The following is a 13,955-nucleotide window of genomic DNA, read 5'->3' on the forward strand; positions in this document are numbered from 1 at the left end:
TTTTGTGCATCTTTGGCAATATTAGAGTGAGTATAAAGTACAAGAGAGCAGTGAGAGAGAAAGCATTTATTAAGACAAGTGTAATAGTTACTTTTCCCTGGGATAAACAACTAAATGTGTAAGACAGCTGACCCGTTAAATGGATTTTAACATCTTCCCCTACTCCTTCGTTTACTGGTGTGAAAAAATCCAATTGGCAATGACAGTTAAAGTAATTTGATTGCTCATTAGTTGATGCTTCTCTAGTCTTATATGCAGCTGCTGACAAACTAATGAAAAATATATTTCCACTATGGCCAATTTAAGCTAAGTGCGACGCAGTGTAATGGGGAGAGTAACGTAAAGCACTGCAATAATTCAAAACGCAAGAAGCTCAGCCAATGACATCTCTGTTACTGCTCAGCATCCTCATTTGGCAGCAGGGGTGTCCCTGATAGTGTGGATTTCTTCCTCCAACCTTAATTATGTCAGCTTAGTCATGAACTAACATTACCCCTAAATACATTGAAACCCGTTTCACTTAAATTCAAGCAGCAAACTGCCAACCCTGCAAGAAACAGCTGCAGTGAATACCAACAGCCGCTGAAAAAAACACGAGGCCAGTTACATCACAAGTACTTGGTGTGAGTATGCAGCAAGTCCCTCCCCCTTCTGAAGGACACAGCAGGTTTCACTGTTCCCTTCACTGTCGGCGGATGTAACTGGACTCATTTTGAGCACTCCGAGAAGTGGTTTTCCCCCACAGATTCCTTTAAGCACCTCAGTGTCTAAGGTTCTGGCAACGGATACACAGATACAGAACTGCTCTGATCAGCAACTAATACTCTCTTGGAGCCTTTGATCTCTGCGCACGAGATCCAGTTCACCTTCTCTCCGTGCTCAATGGTTAGCTTTGGTAAAACTCTAGCATGTTCGTGTGAAGCCACTTTGTTGCGCTTCCCATCTTTTCTGGTGGAAGCAGGTGCTTGGGCCTTCCATCTCTGCAGAGATTTTGCTGGACTTTTCTGCTGCTTTCCAACATCACCGTTGACATCCCAGAGCAAGACTTTCCCGTCATTTCCTCCAGTCAACAACCAGTATGCTTCTGGCATAAAGAGGACCTGTGATACTCCCAAGCTGTGACCTTGAAACTCCAGCTCGCGTTCAAACTTGACGCCGGTGACTCTGAATATTCTGACTTTACCGTCTTGTGCTCCGCAGCCAAAGATGTTGCCGCACGATGCGACAGACAGGGAATGTGCAAGTGGCGGGTTAAAGAACTGGCCGGCTGACTGTGGACAGTCTTCCTCCGTTTCACACTCCTGCAGGTTCGTGGTCCACAAGGGGCGAGCTTTCTGCAGGTTCCACAGCATAACCTTGGGGGGGAAAAAAAAAGTCTGAATCAATGATTTGTTCATTTCTGATTTTAAGTAAAATTAGAACCTTTCACTAACAGTAAAAAAAAAACCCCAAAACAACCACACTTCTTCTCTAGCAGAACAAAGACTATGCACAAGTGCGAGAGATGCAAGGTGTGTTGCGAGGAGTGGTTGAACTTCACCTGGTAAATACAGTAAATCTTCATGGCATGCTTTCCAAACCCTCACACTGCCTTACTCAGCAGATTCAATGACTCAGACTTTTAGACCACGAAATGGATGAAAAAGCCATTCTAAATGCTTTTGCATTCATCTCGGCAGTAGTAATCATGATATACTGCACATCAATGATTTAAAAGGAGGGAGCGGAAACGCTAGCAGTAAATAGAGATCATTATCATTCTGAACTTTAGTTCTGTCTCTGCTACCTACTTGTCCTAAAATAATCACTTCCATGAATGTGTTTGAGAAATGGAACAGCAAAAGGCAAACAGTAGTTCAGGCCCTCGTTTTTAGAGACACATATGTAATTCTTTTTATATCCAACAAGTAGATCTGCTTTGTGCTATTACCATATCAAGGTAGGGCGCGCTTTTCCTGGTGAGATGGGGGGAGCCTGTGCTTTTAGACTTGCCCTTAAAATGCCACCCCACCTCCAAGCCCCTTGTGAAGCAAGAGCTGTGCCTTCACATGAATCCTGCGCCTCTCACACAGCAATGCAAGTACTACAGATTTATACTGTGCCAGGTAAAAATAATTCTCTCGATACTTTTGTAGGATCTGAATTGATGATGAGCATTTTCAAGGCCAACAGACAGGAAAGAACGAGTCAGTCTAATGCAGTACTGGTGCGCTGTTTGCTTTTTTTAACCAAAGGTTTGTTATTAATAAAGATGCTCCTCCACTAGTCATCTCCAGTGGAATGTACAGAAGTCTTTAAATTTGGGCCACAAAAGAGTTGTCACACTGGCTCTGCGTTTCTGGAATCCAAATCACACCAAGACATCCAAAACAGGTTGTTTCCTGTCACTTTTCTGTTCAGCAACTGCTGTTGCTGCTACATAAAACTACTTTGCTGCCAATGAAAGGGAAAACTTTCCAGGATGACTGTGCAGAGTAAATCACAGAGGCTGGGTCCTAGCGCTTAAGGCAAATACTCCTGCAACAGCTTTATGAATCCATCAAGTGCCGACAAGTTTTCTGCAAACTATTTTCTGTCCTCATGGCATTTTCCCTGCTTCTGTGGCACTTCTGAAAAAACGCCAGCAACCTAAATTTCAGTTCTCATCAGCTACGGCTTCACTGGGGGTTTGATGTGCAAGCCCAGAATGTGTTTTGATGCTCATAGAGCTCATAACTTGTCCAAAGACATGCTGCAGCACAGCATTCTCATTGGAAAGCTACAGTAAAACATACTAAAACTAAAGAGTCACAAAAAATAACCAGTTCACTCACACAGAAATGGTATATAAATGGTTACAATTCTGATAGAAAAAAATCTGCATTTTAGGGACCTGAAATTAAGCCAGCTGTCTAAGGTGCCAAGTGTTTACTCCTCTCAGACTGACACATTGGTACCTCTGCAAAGAAGATTCTCACAGTACTTCATTTAAAATCCTACATCCATCTTTTAGTCAACCTAAGAAAAAAAAAGAATTTGAAAAATTTCTGAAAATTTGACAAAGTCTAAACCTGACAGACTTCCATCAATCAGCCCCTATTTGGATATATATACTTACTGATACTATATGATCCATGGCTTAAATATGGACAAATACCGCTTATACTAAATATCAGCAAGTATTTGTTTTATCGGGTGTTAGATGCACTTTGGTTTTAAGAACACAGGGTGAAACTGCTCAATGCTGTCAAAGCAAATTTCACCCTAATACCACTAGAACCACGGAAACCTTTGTAGAAGTGATAGTTTTAATTTCAGGCTAAACCAGGAATGTGGTCAGATCTCAACCGCTGGAAAGAAACGACTGAAAAACATCTGTTCTGGGTGGCCAACTTTGGCAACGCAACTCAAGACTCCGTTAACTTCTAGCACGGTTCTTCTCAGAACGCTTCCACAAGTGGCATGCAAAGGACAAAGTTTCCTCTTGATAAGGATAGAGAAGCGTGAAAGGCAAGGAACGTTTAATGCTTCCAAGAGTTAAATCAGAACAAAGGATTAATTATAAAAATGACTTGTCCGTACAGTGATACATACCACTTGCAAAGATATTTATCTACCTGTAGTAAAGTATTCTTGCTGGCAACTTGTCAGCTTCAAGCATTTTGCATTTTTCCTAACTATCATCTGCATTTTGCCTGCAGCCATAACTGATTATGGGGACAACTTCTGGGTTTGGGTCCAACGGGGATCTAATGCGGCATGAGCATGTTTCGCACCATATTCTGATTTCCCCCCACCCCGCTCACTTTTAGATTGTAAACATTAAATAAGATAAAAACAGGGAGAGGAACTGCTGTGTAGAAAATGGCACAAACAGCCTCGACACTGTTAGCTTCTCTGTGAAAACTAGTTTAGAACAGTTAAGGAGCTTTCCAGTGACCACAGGCTGTACATCCTCAGGCTCAGTGAAAGTCTGCTGGCGCCTCACTACACAGGTGGGTAGTTAGCGTTTCGCTTCTCTAATAACCATCTACTTGTATGCAAATCACCTGCATGTCCAGTCCACAGGAAACAAGGCTTTGAGGCCTCTGAGGTCGAAAGACAACAGAGGAGCAGATGTTTGAGTGTCTCAAGGACCGGCTGACTTTTTTGTTTTCCAAGTCCAGAACCTTTATCGCCCCTGAGTCATCTGCCGCAGCCAAGAAATTGTCGGTCTCATTCACCGAGAGGCAGTTGATCTCCTCCTCATTCACGTGGAAGCGTTCGACAGGCTCCTTGAGGGATCGGACATCCAGCAAGCTGATGGTTTCTCCGTGGGAGGTGTACAACCTGGTGGGATGGCGGGGAGAGAACACCACGGAGGTCACATCGTCTGCCTTCGGGAGCTGGAGCTGTCCTGTTGGAACGCCTCCCCCGTCCCAGAGCGTGAGCTCGCCTCGCTCCGCGCCTGAAGCCACCAGCCCTTCCATGTTTACATTCAAGCACAATATAGAGGATGAGTGTCCACCGATCCATTTGACTGCCATATTTCAGGGACGCCTCTGAAATAAAAAAAAAACCCAAACCCTAAAAGCTTGAATTGAGCAGGTGTTGGTCCTCATTACAGCGGAAAGCTTATGTAAGCAACAAGATCATCGCGTTGCTGTAACGCACACTACTTGAAATTCTAGTGTCCAATTAAAACAGGCACCTCTACAGATCAGTACCCAAATGAAGCTTTGGCTCAAACAGCATCAACGCCAGCCACAACAGCACGGAACATGTACCCATACAGTACATGGAGCAGATCTGCCTGTTCCTCACTGTGTAAGGACATGGCATGCCTGACAAAACGGGGCACAGTGCCTAACAGGATGTAGTGGAAAGGAGCAAGGGGAAGACGGCAAACTGGTAAAGTCCCTCTGCAGAGAAGTCACGTTATTCCAGTCTGGGTGAGATCACATGTTGATATCCGTCTTTTATCCGGCTGCCGAGGCACTGGGCAGTCAGTACCTAACATCAATTTGCAAAGCAATCTCGCAATACCTGGAGCAAGCAACTCGTGCCGGTGACAGTGGGATAAACCGATTAATGCTGAAAGTGATTGCCTTAATTACCGTTTAAAAGGATACATTTCTGTGAATAAATTTTAAACTATTGTGCATGTGTTCCCAAAGTGAACATAATTTTCTTGTGGCTAGTAAACATGAAACACGAAAGCATAAACAGATAAGCAATGGCATGTTTTTAAAAGAAGCATTACCGGTTTAAGGCAGGTAGTTACGAGGTTTGCAACACATTTAATTGGGCCTCAAAGCACGCCCACAGAGCTTACCCTGCTCCGGGCCCTTTCCATGGCGTGACTGCTGTTCAGGAGATGCAGTCAGCAGAAAAATGAAGTGTGGGGGGAAAACCGAGCAACAAAAAAGCACAAGTTTTGGAGAGACGAGCACGCTGTGGGGGAAAAGGAGAGCTGGCACCAGGGTAGGGGCGCAGAGCTATGGCTGGGATGGAGCTACAGCTGCCCCGGCACCAGCTGCGGCGACCACGGTGCTGCCTTAACGTCTATGGTTTTATGGCATTATTGGGCAATAAAGGGTTTCTTTTTGGTATTTGGTTTGGTTTTTCCATGTTATGTTTTGCATGTGATTTTTGTTGACCCTGGCCTAAAGAACTGCTCGAATTCATTCAATCCACCAGGAAAATGTCAATCTTGTCGATTAAATAAAATTACAGAACAGCGCCGGATAACTTACCCGCAACTCGGCTCGCAAACTCGCGGCCAGCCGCTCGCCCGCCTTTCGGGAGCCTGTTCCCGGCTGCTCCCTCCCGCCCCGCAGCCCCTCGCACCGGTAGGCCCGACAGCCACCCCCTCGCCGGGGAAGCCAGCTACTCCGGGGACCTGACGCCCGTCCCAGGCCGGGGGAGCCCCGGGGGCGGCAGACACAAGCAGGGGGGTAGATGTGTGGGTGTGAGCCCGGGCCCCTCAGCGCCGCCTCACCTCAGCTCCGCCGGCCGCTCCCGCGCGCCGTGTCCGTGTCCGCGTCCCCGCCCCTCCCGCGCATGCGCGCCGGCCGGGGCGGGCTGCCCGCAGCTGTGATGGCGGCGCCGGGCGCGCGCGCCCCCTCGCCGTGAGGGGCCGTGAGGGGCCGTGAGGGCCGCGGGCGGGCCGGGAGCGCGCTCGGCCCGGGGCCCGCCGCCACCGCTGTCGCCGGCGAAGGGAGGGGTAACGCGGCCCCCGCGACCCGGCCCGCCGCCCACGGGGCGCTCGGGGAGGCGATGGCGGCGGGCCCCGGAGGCGGCGGCGGCGGCGGCGGCGGAGGGGGAGCGGCGGCGGCGGCGGCGGGAGGGCCGGGCTGGCGGTTACCGGGGCGGGTGCTGGAGCTGGTCTTCTCCTACCTGGAGCTGCGGGAGCTGAGGAGCTGCGCGTTGGTCTGTAAGCTGTGGCACCACGTCCTGCACGGCGACGAGAACAGCGAGGTGTGGCGCAGCTTGGCGGCCCGCTGCCTGGCGGAGGAGGCCCTGCGCACCGACATCCTCTGCAACGTGCCCACCTACAAGGGCAAGGTGAGCCCGGGAACCACCCCCCCTGCCCCTCGGGGACACCCCCACGGCCTCCTTGGAAACCGAGGAGGTGGGGGGGCCTGAAAAACATGACAGGATTTTATCTTCCCCCCCCTCCCCCCCTTCTCCTCCCCAGGTCCGTGCCTTCCACCACGCCTTCAGCACCAACGACTGCTCGAGGAACGTCTACATCAAGAAGAATGGCTTCACGCTGCACCGCAACCCCATCGCCCAAAGCACGGATGGGGCGCGGACCAAGATCGGCTTCAGCGAGGGTCGCCACGCCTGGGAGGTGTGGTGGGAGGGCCCGCTGGGCACCGTGGCCGTCATCGGCATCGCCACGAAGCGGGCGGCCATGCAGTGCCAGGGTTATGTGGCCCTGCTGGGAAGCGACGACCAGAGTTGGGGCTGGAACCTGGTGGACAATAACTTGCTGCATAACGGAGAGGTGAACGGCAGTTTCCCCCAGTGCAATAACGCACCCAAATACCAGGTGAGCGGGGCTTGGTGCGCGCTGGAAGCTCCACCGTATCTGTCAAGAACCTCCTCCCTCGTGTGTCCTGGCAGTCTGCTGTCCTAACGCCCACTTGAGGGTCTCTTTGCTTTCCCTTCCACCTTGTGAGGCTTTTCCCCCTTCATTTACCGCTTCCTTGGGCTATACCTGCGTCCAGTGTTCAATGCACCTGACCCTCACTTGTTTCTGCCCTTTTATCTCAAATGCTGAGCGTGAAGCATGTACCCTGGGTATCTGTTTAGGCACCGTGTTGCTTTTTGAAATAAAAGCTGAAAAGGCTGACGTAGCCTTCTGAAGTAACGACTTGCCCCACAGCAAGGTGAATGTCTGTGGGGTTTTGTACAGTGTGAGCTGAGGTTAGCACTTAGGTAAGAGTCTTCCTGCAAAAAAACCTGCAGTAATGCTGAGTGCTGCTTGTTTGCTCGCTGGCAGCGTTCCCATAGGTGACCTCCCTTGGCTGGGATGCTGGGACGTGATGTTTGGATAATTTCAGGTTATTAAAGAGCAAGTGCCGTTCCACCTTTTTGTCCCTACAGAAGCGTTTGTTTCTGTTCTTCTGGCCGCTTGCACAACTATCTTTTGACTGCTGGATTTCCTCGTGTTGCAGCTTAAGCTGTGTGCGTTATAATTTCCATCTCATAATGCTGTGGCTTTGTATGAATATTGGCTTATATTTCAATTGTGGGTGAAGATCTCCTTAGTAACTTCTATCTGATATACCTCAATTTCATGTAAAAGTTCACCGCCAAGCACTTAATTTTGTCTGAAGGTTATACCTGCTGGTTTTGGGAATAATACCTAAAATTAGCGTAATTAAAGAGATTTAGGTCTCTTTCTGTTTGCGCGTTCCCCAGCGTGCAGATTGTGTCGGCACTTTCCAGACTCGGCCCTTTGCAGTCGCTTCCTGCTGTCCTTATCTAGGCCTTTCTGCAGCAACAGGGTGAGGAAAGGTTTTGAAGGCGAGAGTCCCCAGCTCGTGTGGGGACTCAAGGGTGAACGCAGTCGCTCCTTTCTCTGTAAAAATTGATGAGAGCTCAAATTGGTGATCCTTCGGAGCATTTTGTGTTTATTGAGACACGTACAGTGATCTGCTCGTAGAAAACGTACTTGAAGGAAACGCATGCGTTTGGTAGCGTTAGTTAGAAGAAAAACACGTTGGCTGGAAGAAATCCCCAGCCTTGGGGCTGGCTGGTGAAGACTCAGAAGTTTGTGCGGCGTCCTGCTGTGCTGGCATCTGGGACTTGTCTGAAAATAATGCGTACTAGATAAGTGCAGGGAGCACCGTGCGTGCCTGGATCCGAGTCTCTTGCCGTGTTCAGTGTTGGTTTCACTCGTGTGTGTGTGCATATATATGTATATTAGGTTTTTTGTGCTTATTTTGCCTAAGCTTCGCACTGGAATTTCCTTCTGCCTTGGTGAGCATGTATTCCAGTATATTTTGTATGTGGCGCTTACCTTTCTAAAACAAGTTCATAGTCTTTAAAATTGCTCCTCGCAGAGCAATTACAGCTTAGCGATGGCAACGGTGAAATACAGACTTCAGGTAACCTGGGGGCCATTACAAAGTTTCCAAACCTCTGCAGTTTTATGAAGCGCGAGGCGTGCAGTACGCTCACCTGGTGCTCTGGCATGGTTCACGTGAGACAGGTCACGTTTATTATTGCGTGGGTGGTGAGGTACAGGCTGCCCACTGGAACGGGCAGCAGAGGGACCTTAGTGAGTTTGAGCCAAATCGAGCCATTGCCGTCACAAAAGTAATGCAATCATGAGAAACAGGAAAGTCTTGCTTTAAAACTACCTTCTGCGTGGGCTATGCTTTATTTTCGTGTCTCCGTTTGAATACGCTGACTCTTTCTATGTTTTTGGTTTTGTTTTTTTTTTATTTCCCCCTCCCGTCTCTGTTTCCAGATAGGTGAAAGGATTCGAGTTATCCTGGACATGGAAGACAAAACATTAGCCTTTGAGAGGGGCTACGAGTTCTTGGGAGTTGCCTTCAGAGGACTGCCAAAAGTTTGCCTGTATCCAGCGGTGTCTGCAGTGTATGGTAACACAGAAGTGACTTTGGTCTACCTGGGAAAACCTCTGGATGGATGACGTGGATTGTTTCGTTGGGACATCGAGATGTGGATGATTGGGAGGAGAAATCTGCATGTTGGTTAGAGGGAAACACGTATTAGAGGAGAAACAAAAAAGTGTGGGTGTGTGTCCAAGAACCATCGAGGGAGTCACACAGAGTTTTGAAACGGAGGACCAGCCATACTTCAGGAATTGCGTTACATTTCCTCTTTCTACCAGGCCAGAAAAATCCTCAGGGTTGCAGTTGGTTGAGTGGGAAGCTGACACATGCATGTTGCAACAGATTTCATTGTTAAGATGGCAGTGTGTGACCTCAAATATTTAAGAAAGGATTTGATACAAAACTGCTTGAGGAAATTAACCTGAGATTTGTAAGTAGCGTGTTTTGTGAAAGACTCCCATTTTAAAACTGCTTGTTCCTTCCCTTCCCTCCTTTGGGCCAACGTGGGTACCGGAGGAGAGTGAGTCTGGTTGGGTTTTATTTACAGTTTTTAACATACGGAGAAGCATGGTCTGTCTGGACTGCCCTTCTCTAGTATAATGATACAAAACGTGTGCAGCTATTTTTAAGTGTATTTTAAGGGTTGTATATACAGAACACGTTGAAAAGAACAGTTAAAAGAAAGGGTTTGCTTTACTCTAACTGGGACATAATTTCTTCAAGGGAAAAAAAAAAGCCCCACTACGTGGCATCAGAAAATATACCTCGGACAGGTATATAACATTCATGTAAGTGTACTTCTTCTGTTGTATTGTAAAGCATTTTGGGATGCTCTCGTGGCGTACGGTGCTACATTGGGTCATTTTCTGTGAAAGTTTCCATAGCTTTAGCAACAGTTTTGTTCTTTGTAGGAAACACAAAACATTTTCGCCACACGTTTCCTTTCGCCAAAATTCACGGGCCCCTTTAGGAAAGGAAGGCACAACACAGTGCTGAGCTTGTCTTCCTTTCGACATCAAAAGAAATTAACTTCTAAAGCATTCTTACACTTTCTGATCACTGTTGCAAAACATTTCAAAATAATGAGGAAGGAGCATTCAGTTTCTGAATCCAGACCTTGTTTTCAGCTTAAAAGGCTTTGTAAGGCTTTACAACTTGGCTGAACCTTTCTTTAATGAAATAAAATCCCCTAGTACCCAAGTATTCACCTCCCTGTCCTCAGCCGGGATGAGTAGAACTTCCACCAGCTGTTTGATGGGGATTCTGGATCAGGTTTGGGCTTTTCACTTGCACCAGTTTTCTAAAAAAACACGTACAACCCCCCTCCGGTGTGTCTGGCCTGTGCAGGCCGGGGTGGCTGTGATGCTGAGGGGTGTAGTAAGGAGGGACTTTCTGGTGAAACCGCTTTCCTCTGAGGTCAAATGGTCTGTAGGGACCCCCAGAAGGGCTCCTTTTAGTAGGGTGTTAAAATCTGCCAGCCGTGCGGCTAGCTCTTGATTCTCGTTTCTTGTTGGCTGGTGTTTCCCAGAGCTGTCTGAACTATTTCAGAGTTGGGCACGCTTGTCAGAGAGGGAGAAGGAAATATTTATACAACCTCTTTTTGCTTTATTTGCGCTAGAGAATGTGAATCGCTTACTATCGGACACTGGCAATTCTCTGAGCATGGAAGAGAGAGCAATTCCTTCCTCTTAGGCTGTTGCTCGTTTTTTTTCCCCCCGTTACTCAAGTAACGCGAGGAGAGCGGTGCAGGGAGGTGAGAGAGGCTCCCAGTCTGCTGCTGACGAGCTGTCCTTGGCGTGCTTTTAACCCAGTAGATAACCAAGTTCTGCACTGGAACAGAGTATGAACATTATTACCATTTAAAAGGATTTTAAAGTATTTATTTGTTTTGTGTGTTGTTTATTGCTTAAAGGCAACAGTGAGGTCCATTCCTCTTGGCTGCATTAAAGAAAACAAAACACACAGTGAGAAATGAAGATGTTTTAAGTGGTGCTGAGAACAACCAAATAAATGAAGTGGGGTGGGCATACGCGTACCTTTTGGAAAAATCTGTTACAAGCATTGATTGTACTAGACTGTAAAGTATGTATCTGCATAGCAGAACCCTGGGCGTGAAGTGGGGGGGAAAAGGAGACAAAACCCTGTCCAATTTCAGAAAATCACATTGTCCCCGAGATGGATGTGCTCACAGTGCAGTCCTGAAAGATGTGGCCTCTGTGCTTGTTCATGAATCCAATTAGATGCAAGTAAACCCTGAGAACTTCTGAGGAGTTTTATTCACAAATTAAGATTGATTTCCATTCTTCAGATTGCGTCTTACCCTATAAATAATTAATTTCCCTCTAAATTAGAAATGCTGAAAGTTGAACATTCCTTAAGGGTGGGTTTGGGGGGGACTCACTTATGTAAGATTATAACTTATTCCTGGAGACCAATGCTGGCTGTACAAAATATTAAAATAAACTCTGCTGTAATTCAGAAGGATATATCGGTGTGTGCTGGTGTAATGGCATCCGCCCTGCAGTGGCAGGACAAACGGAGTAGCGGTTTGGTGCGCAAAGAAGAGGGGGGTGCTGGGGCCGTGCGATTTGTGACTGGGAACGTGGCGAGTGCTTAACGAGGACTTGTAAATTAGTCTAATAGCCGTGCTTGGGAAATTGTGTCCTCGGGAACAGGGATGCTCGTGCGTGACCACGGGAAAAGGGTTCCTGATGGCTAGAGGTCCCTTGATCAGAACGGAAGTGGTGTGCTCACCACTGCCCTGCCCTGCTGCTGCGCTTTCTGTACGGAAGTTCAATATTTTGCGGTGATTTTAGGCAGAAGTAGGTGATTTTAGGGAGAAGTAGGAGACTCTGTTGTGGTTGGGAGCTCTGAAGCACTTTCCAAATTCTTTGCATCAAGAATTTGGTTTGAAGCAGTGAACTTCTGGCTAACTTCTCTGTCAGCTTCTTCAGGAGCAAAGAGGTTTGCTGCTGGCTCGCCAAAAACGTAGAATCACTTTTTGTAGCCTGAGGTATTTAAGAGTCAGCTAAACTGCTGTTTGAAGTATTTTCCCTACCCAGCCTAGTGATTTGACTGTTTTGGTCAGGAGGAACATTGACTGTGCGCAGCTTCCGTAACAGAAATCAGTCAGATTCACAGGGATTCACTTCAGAATCCCGCAGGACGTCTGCTATTTTTCAAGTGAGCATTTTGTCTGTTGCTTGAATAAAACTCAGAATTTTGCGTGGTTGCAAGTGTGCTGTTAAATCTGTTGGGACCTTAACAGTTGGTCATCTGACCTGATCGCACCTCTGCGTCCGAGGAAGCAGAGAGCTCGGTACGGCCGTTTGTTTCGGGGCAGTGTCTGTTTGTAGCTTCTTGTGTTGGCCCAAAGTCAGTTGTGCGACTTCTTGTTCCGTAAGAGGACGGAGGTGTTGCTGGAACGAATTAATCAAGGTGGCGAGGGAAACTCACCCTGGTAGGGATATTTTCTTGAAAACATGTTTTTTTTCCCCCACTTCAGATGCAGTGGTGAGTGTGCGTTTTTGGGAGTCCTGTGTGTGCCTCCTACTAGCAAACGCCATTTGGTTTTGTGACTTCTGGCCGTGTTTCAGGTGACAAAACTAGCTGGGAGCAGATGGCCTTGATCCTGCGGGCTGAACGTCTGCTGCCTCGGATGCGGCTGGATTCTTCTCTGCCTGCCGCCAAATCCAATCGCAGGCTGGAACGTGTCAGCTCTTCTCTCTGCTTACCCACAATCTACATTTTTAAATTTCCTTAACACACGGGCGTGTTTTCCAGATGGCTGCCTCTATTTTTTTCCTCTTCCATTTTCCCTGGGATGATGACAGCGGCGATGAATTAAACAATGCTCAGCCTGATAATAGTTTGAGCATCAAAACTTATTTTCTCTAAGTATTTAGAGGTAACCAGCCCTCAGTGATTCCTGAACCTGTGCATTTCAATACTGATACTTCTAGCGAAATCTTTACATGTTATAAATAGCTCTGGATGCTGGCAGGAACGCAGCTATAAGCACTGTATGTGCTGTCGTTCTCCGGAACAGCGCCCGTTCTTGCATAATACAGATAATTTGGTGAAATGCTTAGCCAGAAAACGGCATTATTGAGATCTGCTCTAGGATCCTTTCTCCATTTACAGAACGGGTTTTTAAACAGTTAGGAGTGTGACGTGTGTGATTTCTGTGACAGTAGTCCACCTCGCGCTAAGGCATAATTCTGTTGAAAGGAAAATTAACTAAGTGGTAAATGAATACAGAAAGCTTTTCCTGCAATGATGCTGAACCTGCTAATTTATACTTTAAGCAGCTTTTTTCATACCGCTGTATGGTGCTGTACATGTTGTGTGACTTCTGAATGAATTCTCACCCCTCCCCACAAGAGGGCAAAGTCAACAGCACTCTGGGAGCCTGAATTGCATTTCCGAAGCCTTGTGCAACATAAATGTTTAATGTGGAACCTTCTCCGTTAGTGTTTGCTTCCTGGCCTCCTAAAAAACCAAAACAAACTTAAAAAAAACCCCTCAACAAAACAGATGATGTTTGAAAAGTGGATAATGGACATCATCATTTTTAAAGTATACTTCTTCGTTTGAACCCTTGATCCTGAAATTAGGCTGAGCAAATCTTTGCATTTCAGAGAATTATTTTTGATGGCAGCAAACCGAGCTGAGACTCTGAGATCACCTTAAAAGATACAAAAGGGATCGGAGAGGCTCAAACAAAATGTCAGTGTTGCTGTTCAAGGTCTACCTTTTCCCAGACTTGCTTTTCTTCCTCGCAGGCATCTATGACCAGGAAACAGTGATATCATCAAAAGATTACTTAAAACAAAAAAAATTCCATTGTGGTTTAAAAACAAAAAAAGAAACTAAAATAATTGAAAAGGGATTTTAAAATAA

At 47.0% G+C, this 13,955-nt stretch overlaps 2 protein-coding genes across 7 annotated transcripts; one reads left to right on the forward strand and one right to left on the reverse strand.

The window, feature by feature from the left end:
• Positions 1–50: 50 nt before the first annotated feature.
• Positions 51–6,499, reverse strand: WDR53 (WD repeat domain 53). 6 transcript variants are annotated; one of them, XM_054835574.1, is made up of 3 exons: positions 6,358–6,499; positions 4,029–4,520; positions 51–1,355 (listed from the first exon to the last, which is right to left on the reverse strand). In XM_054835574.1, exons 2-3 carry the CDS (start codon positions 4,503–4,505, stop codon positions 768–770), a joined length of 1,065 nt encoding a protein of 354 aa, XP_054691549.1. In that variant the 5' UTR covers positions 4,506–4,520; positions 6,358–6,499; the 3' UTR covers positions 51–767. The 6 variants fall into 6 exon arrangements, with proteins under 6 accessions (XP_054691549.1, XP_054691554.1, XP_054691552.1 ...); XM_054835579.1 differs by having other exon boundaries at positions 4,029–4,308; positions 6,358–6,466; XM_054835577.1 differs by lacking the exon at positions 6,358–6,499 and adding an exon at positions 5,960–6,111 and having other exon boundaries at positions 4,029–4,308.
• Positions 6,111–11,537, forward strand: FBXO45 (F-box protein 45). Its single transcript, XM_054835580.1, has 3 exons — positions 6,111–6,525; positions 6,659–7,015; positions 8,945–11,537. Exons 1-3 carry the CDS (start codon positions 6,238–6,240, stop codon positions 9,128–9,130), a joined length of 831 nt encoding a protein of 276 aa, XP_054691555.1. The 5' UTR covers positions 6,111–6,237; the 3' UTR covers positions 9,131–11,537.
• The last annotated feature ends 2,418 nt before the right edge of the window (positions 11,538–13,955 follow it).

This window comes from Grus americana, chromosome 9, assembly GCF_028858705.1.
Source record: "Grus americana isolate bGruAme1 chromosome 9, bGruAme1.mat, whole genome shotgun sequence".
Lineage (NCBI taxonomy): Eukaryota > Metazoa > Chordata > Aves > Gruiformes > Gruidae > Grus > Grus americana.

What these genes read in the sequence shown, in the direction of transcription:
- FBXO45 (XM_054835580.1), top strand. Translation starts at nt 6,238, where the DNA reads ATGGCGGCGGGCCCCGGAGGCGGCGGCGGCGGCGGCGGCGGAGGGGGA. An exon ending in TGCCCACCTACAAGGGCAAG is followed by an intron (nt 6,526 to 6,658) that starts GTGAGCCCGGGA and finishes TCTCCTCCCCAG; the next exon opens with GTCCGTGCCTTCCACCACGC. An exon ending in ATAACGCACCCAAATACCAG is followed by an intron (nt 7,016 to 8,944) that starts GTGAGCGGGGCT and finishes CTCTGTTTCCAG; the next exon opens with ATAGGTGAAAGGATTCGAGT.
- WDR53 (XM_054835574.1), bottom strand. Translation starts at nt 4,505, where the DNA reads ATGGCAGTCAAATGGATCGGTGGACACTCATCCTCTATATTGTGCTTG. An exon ending in CCTGTGGACTGGACATGCAG is followed by an intron (nt 1,356 to 4,028) that starts GTGATTTGCATA and finishes TTCCCCCCCAAG; the next exon opens with GTTATGCTGTGGAACCTGCA.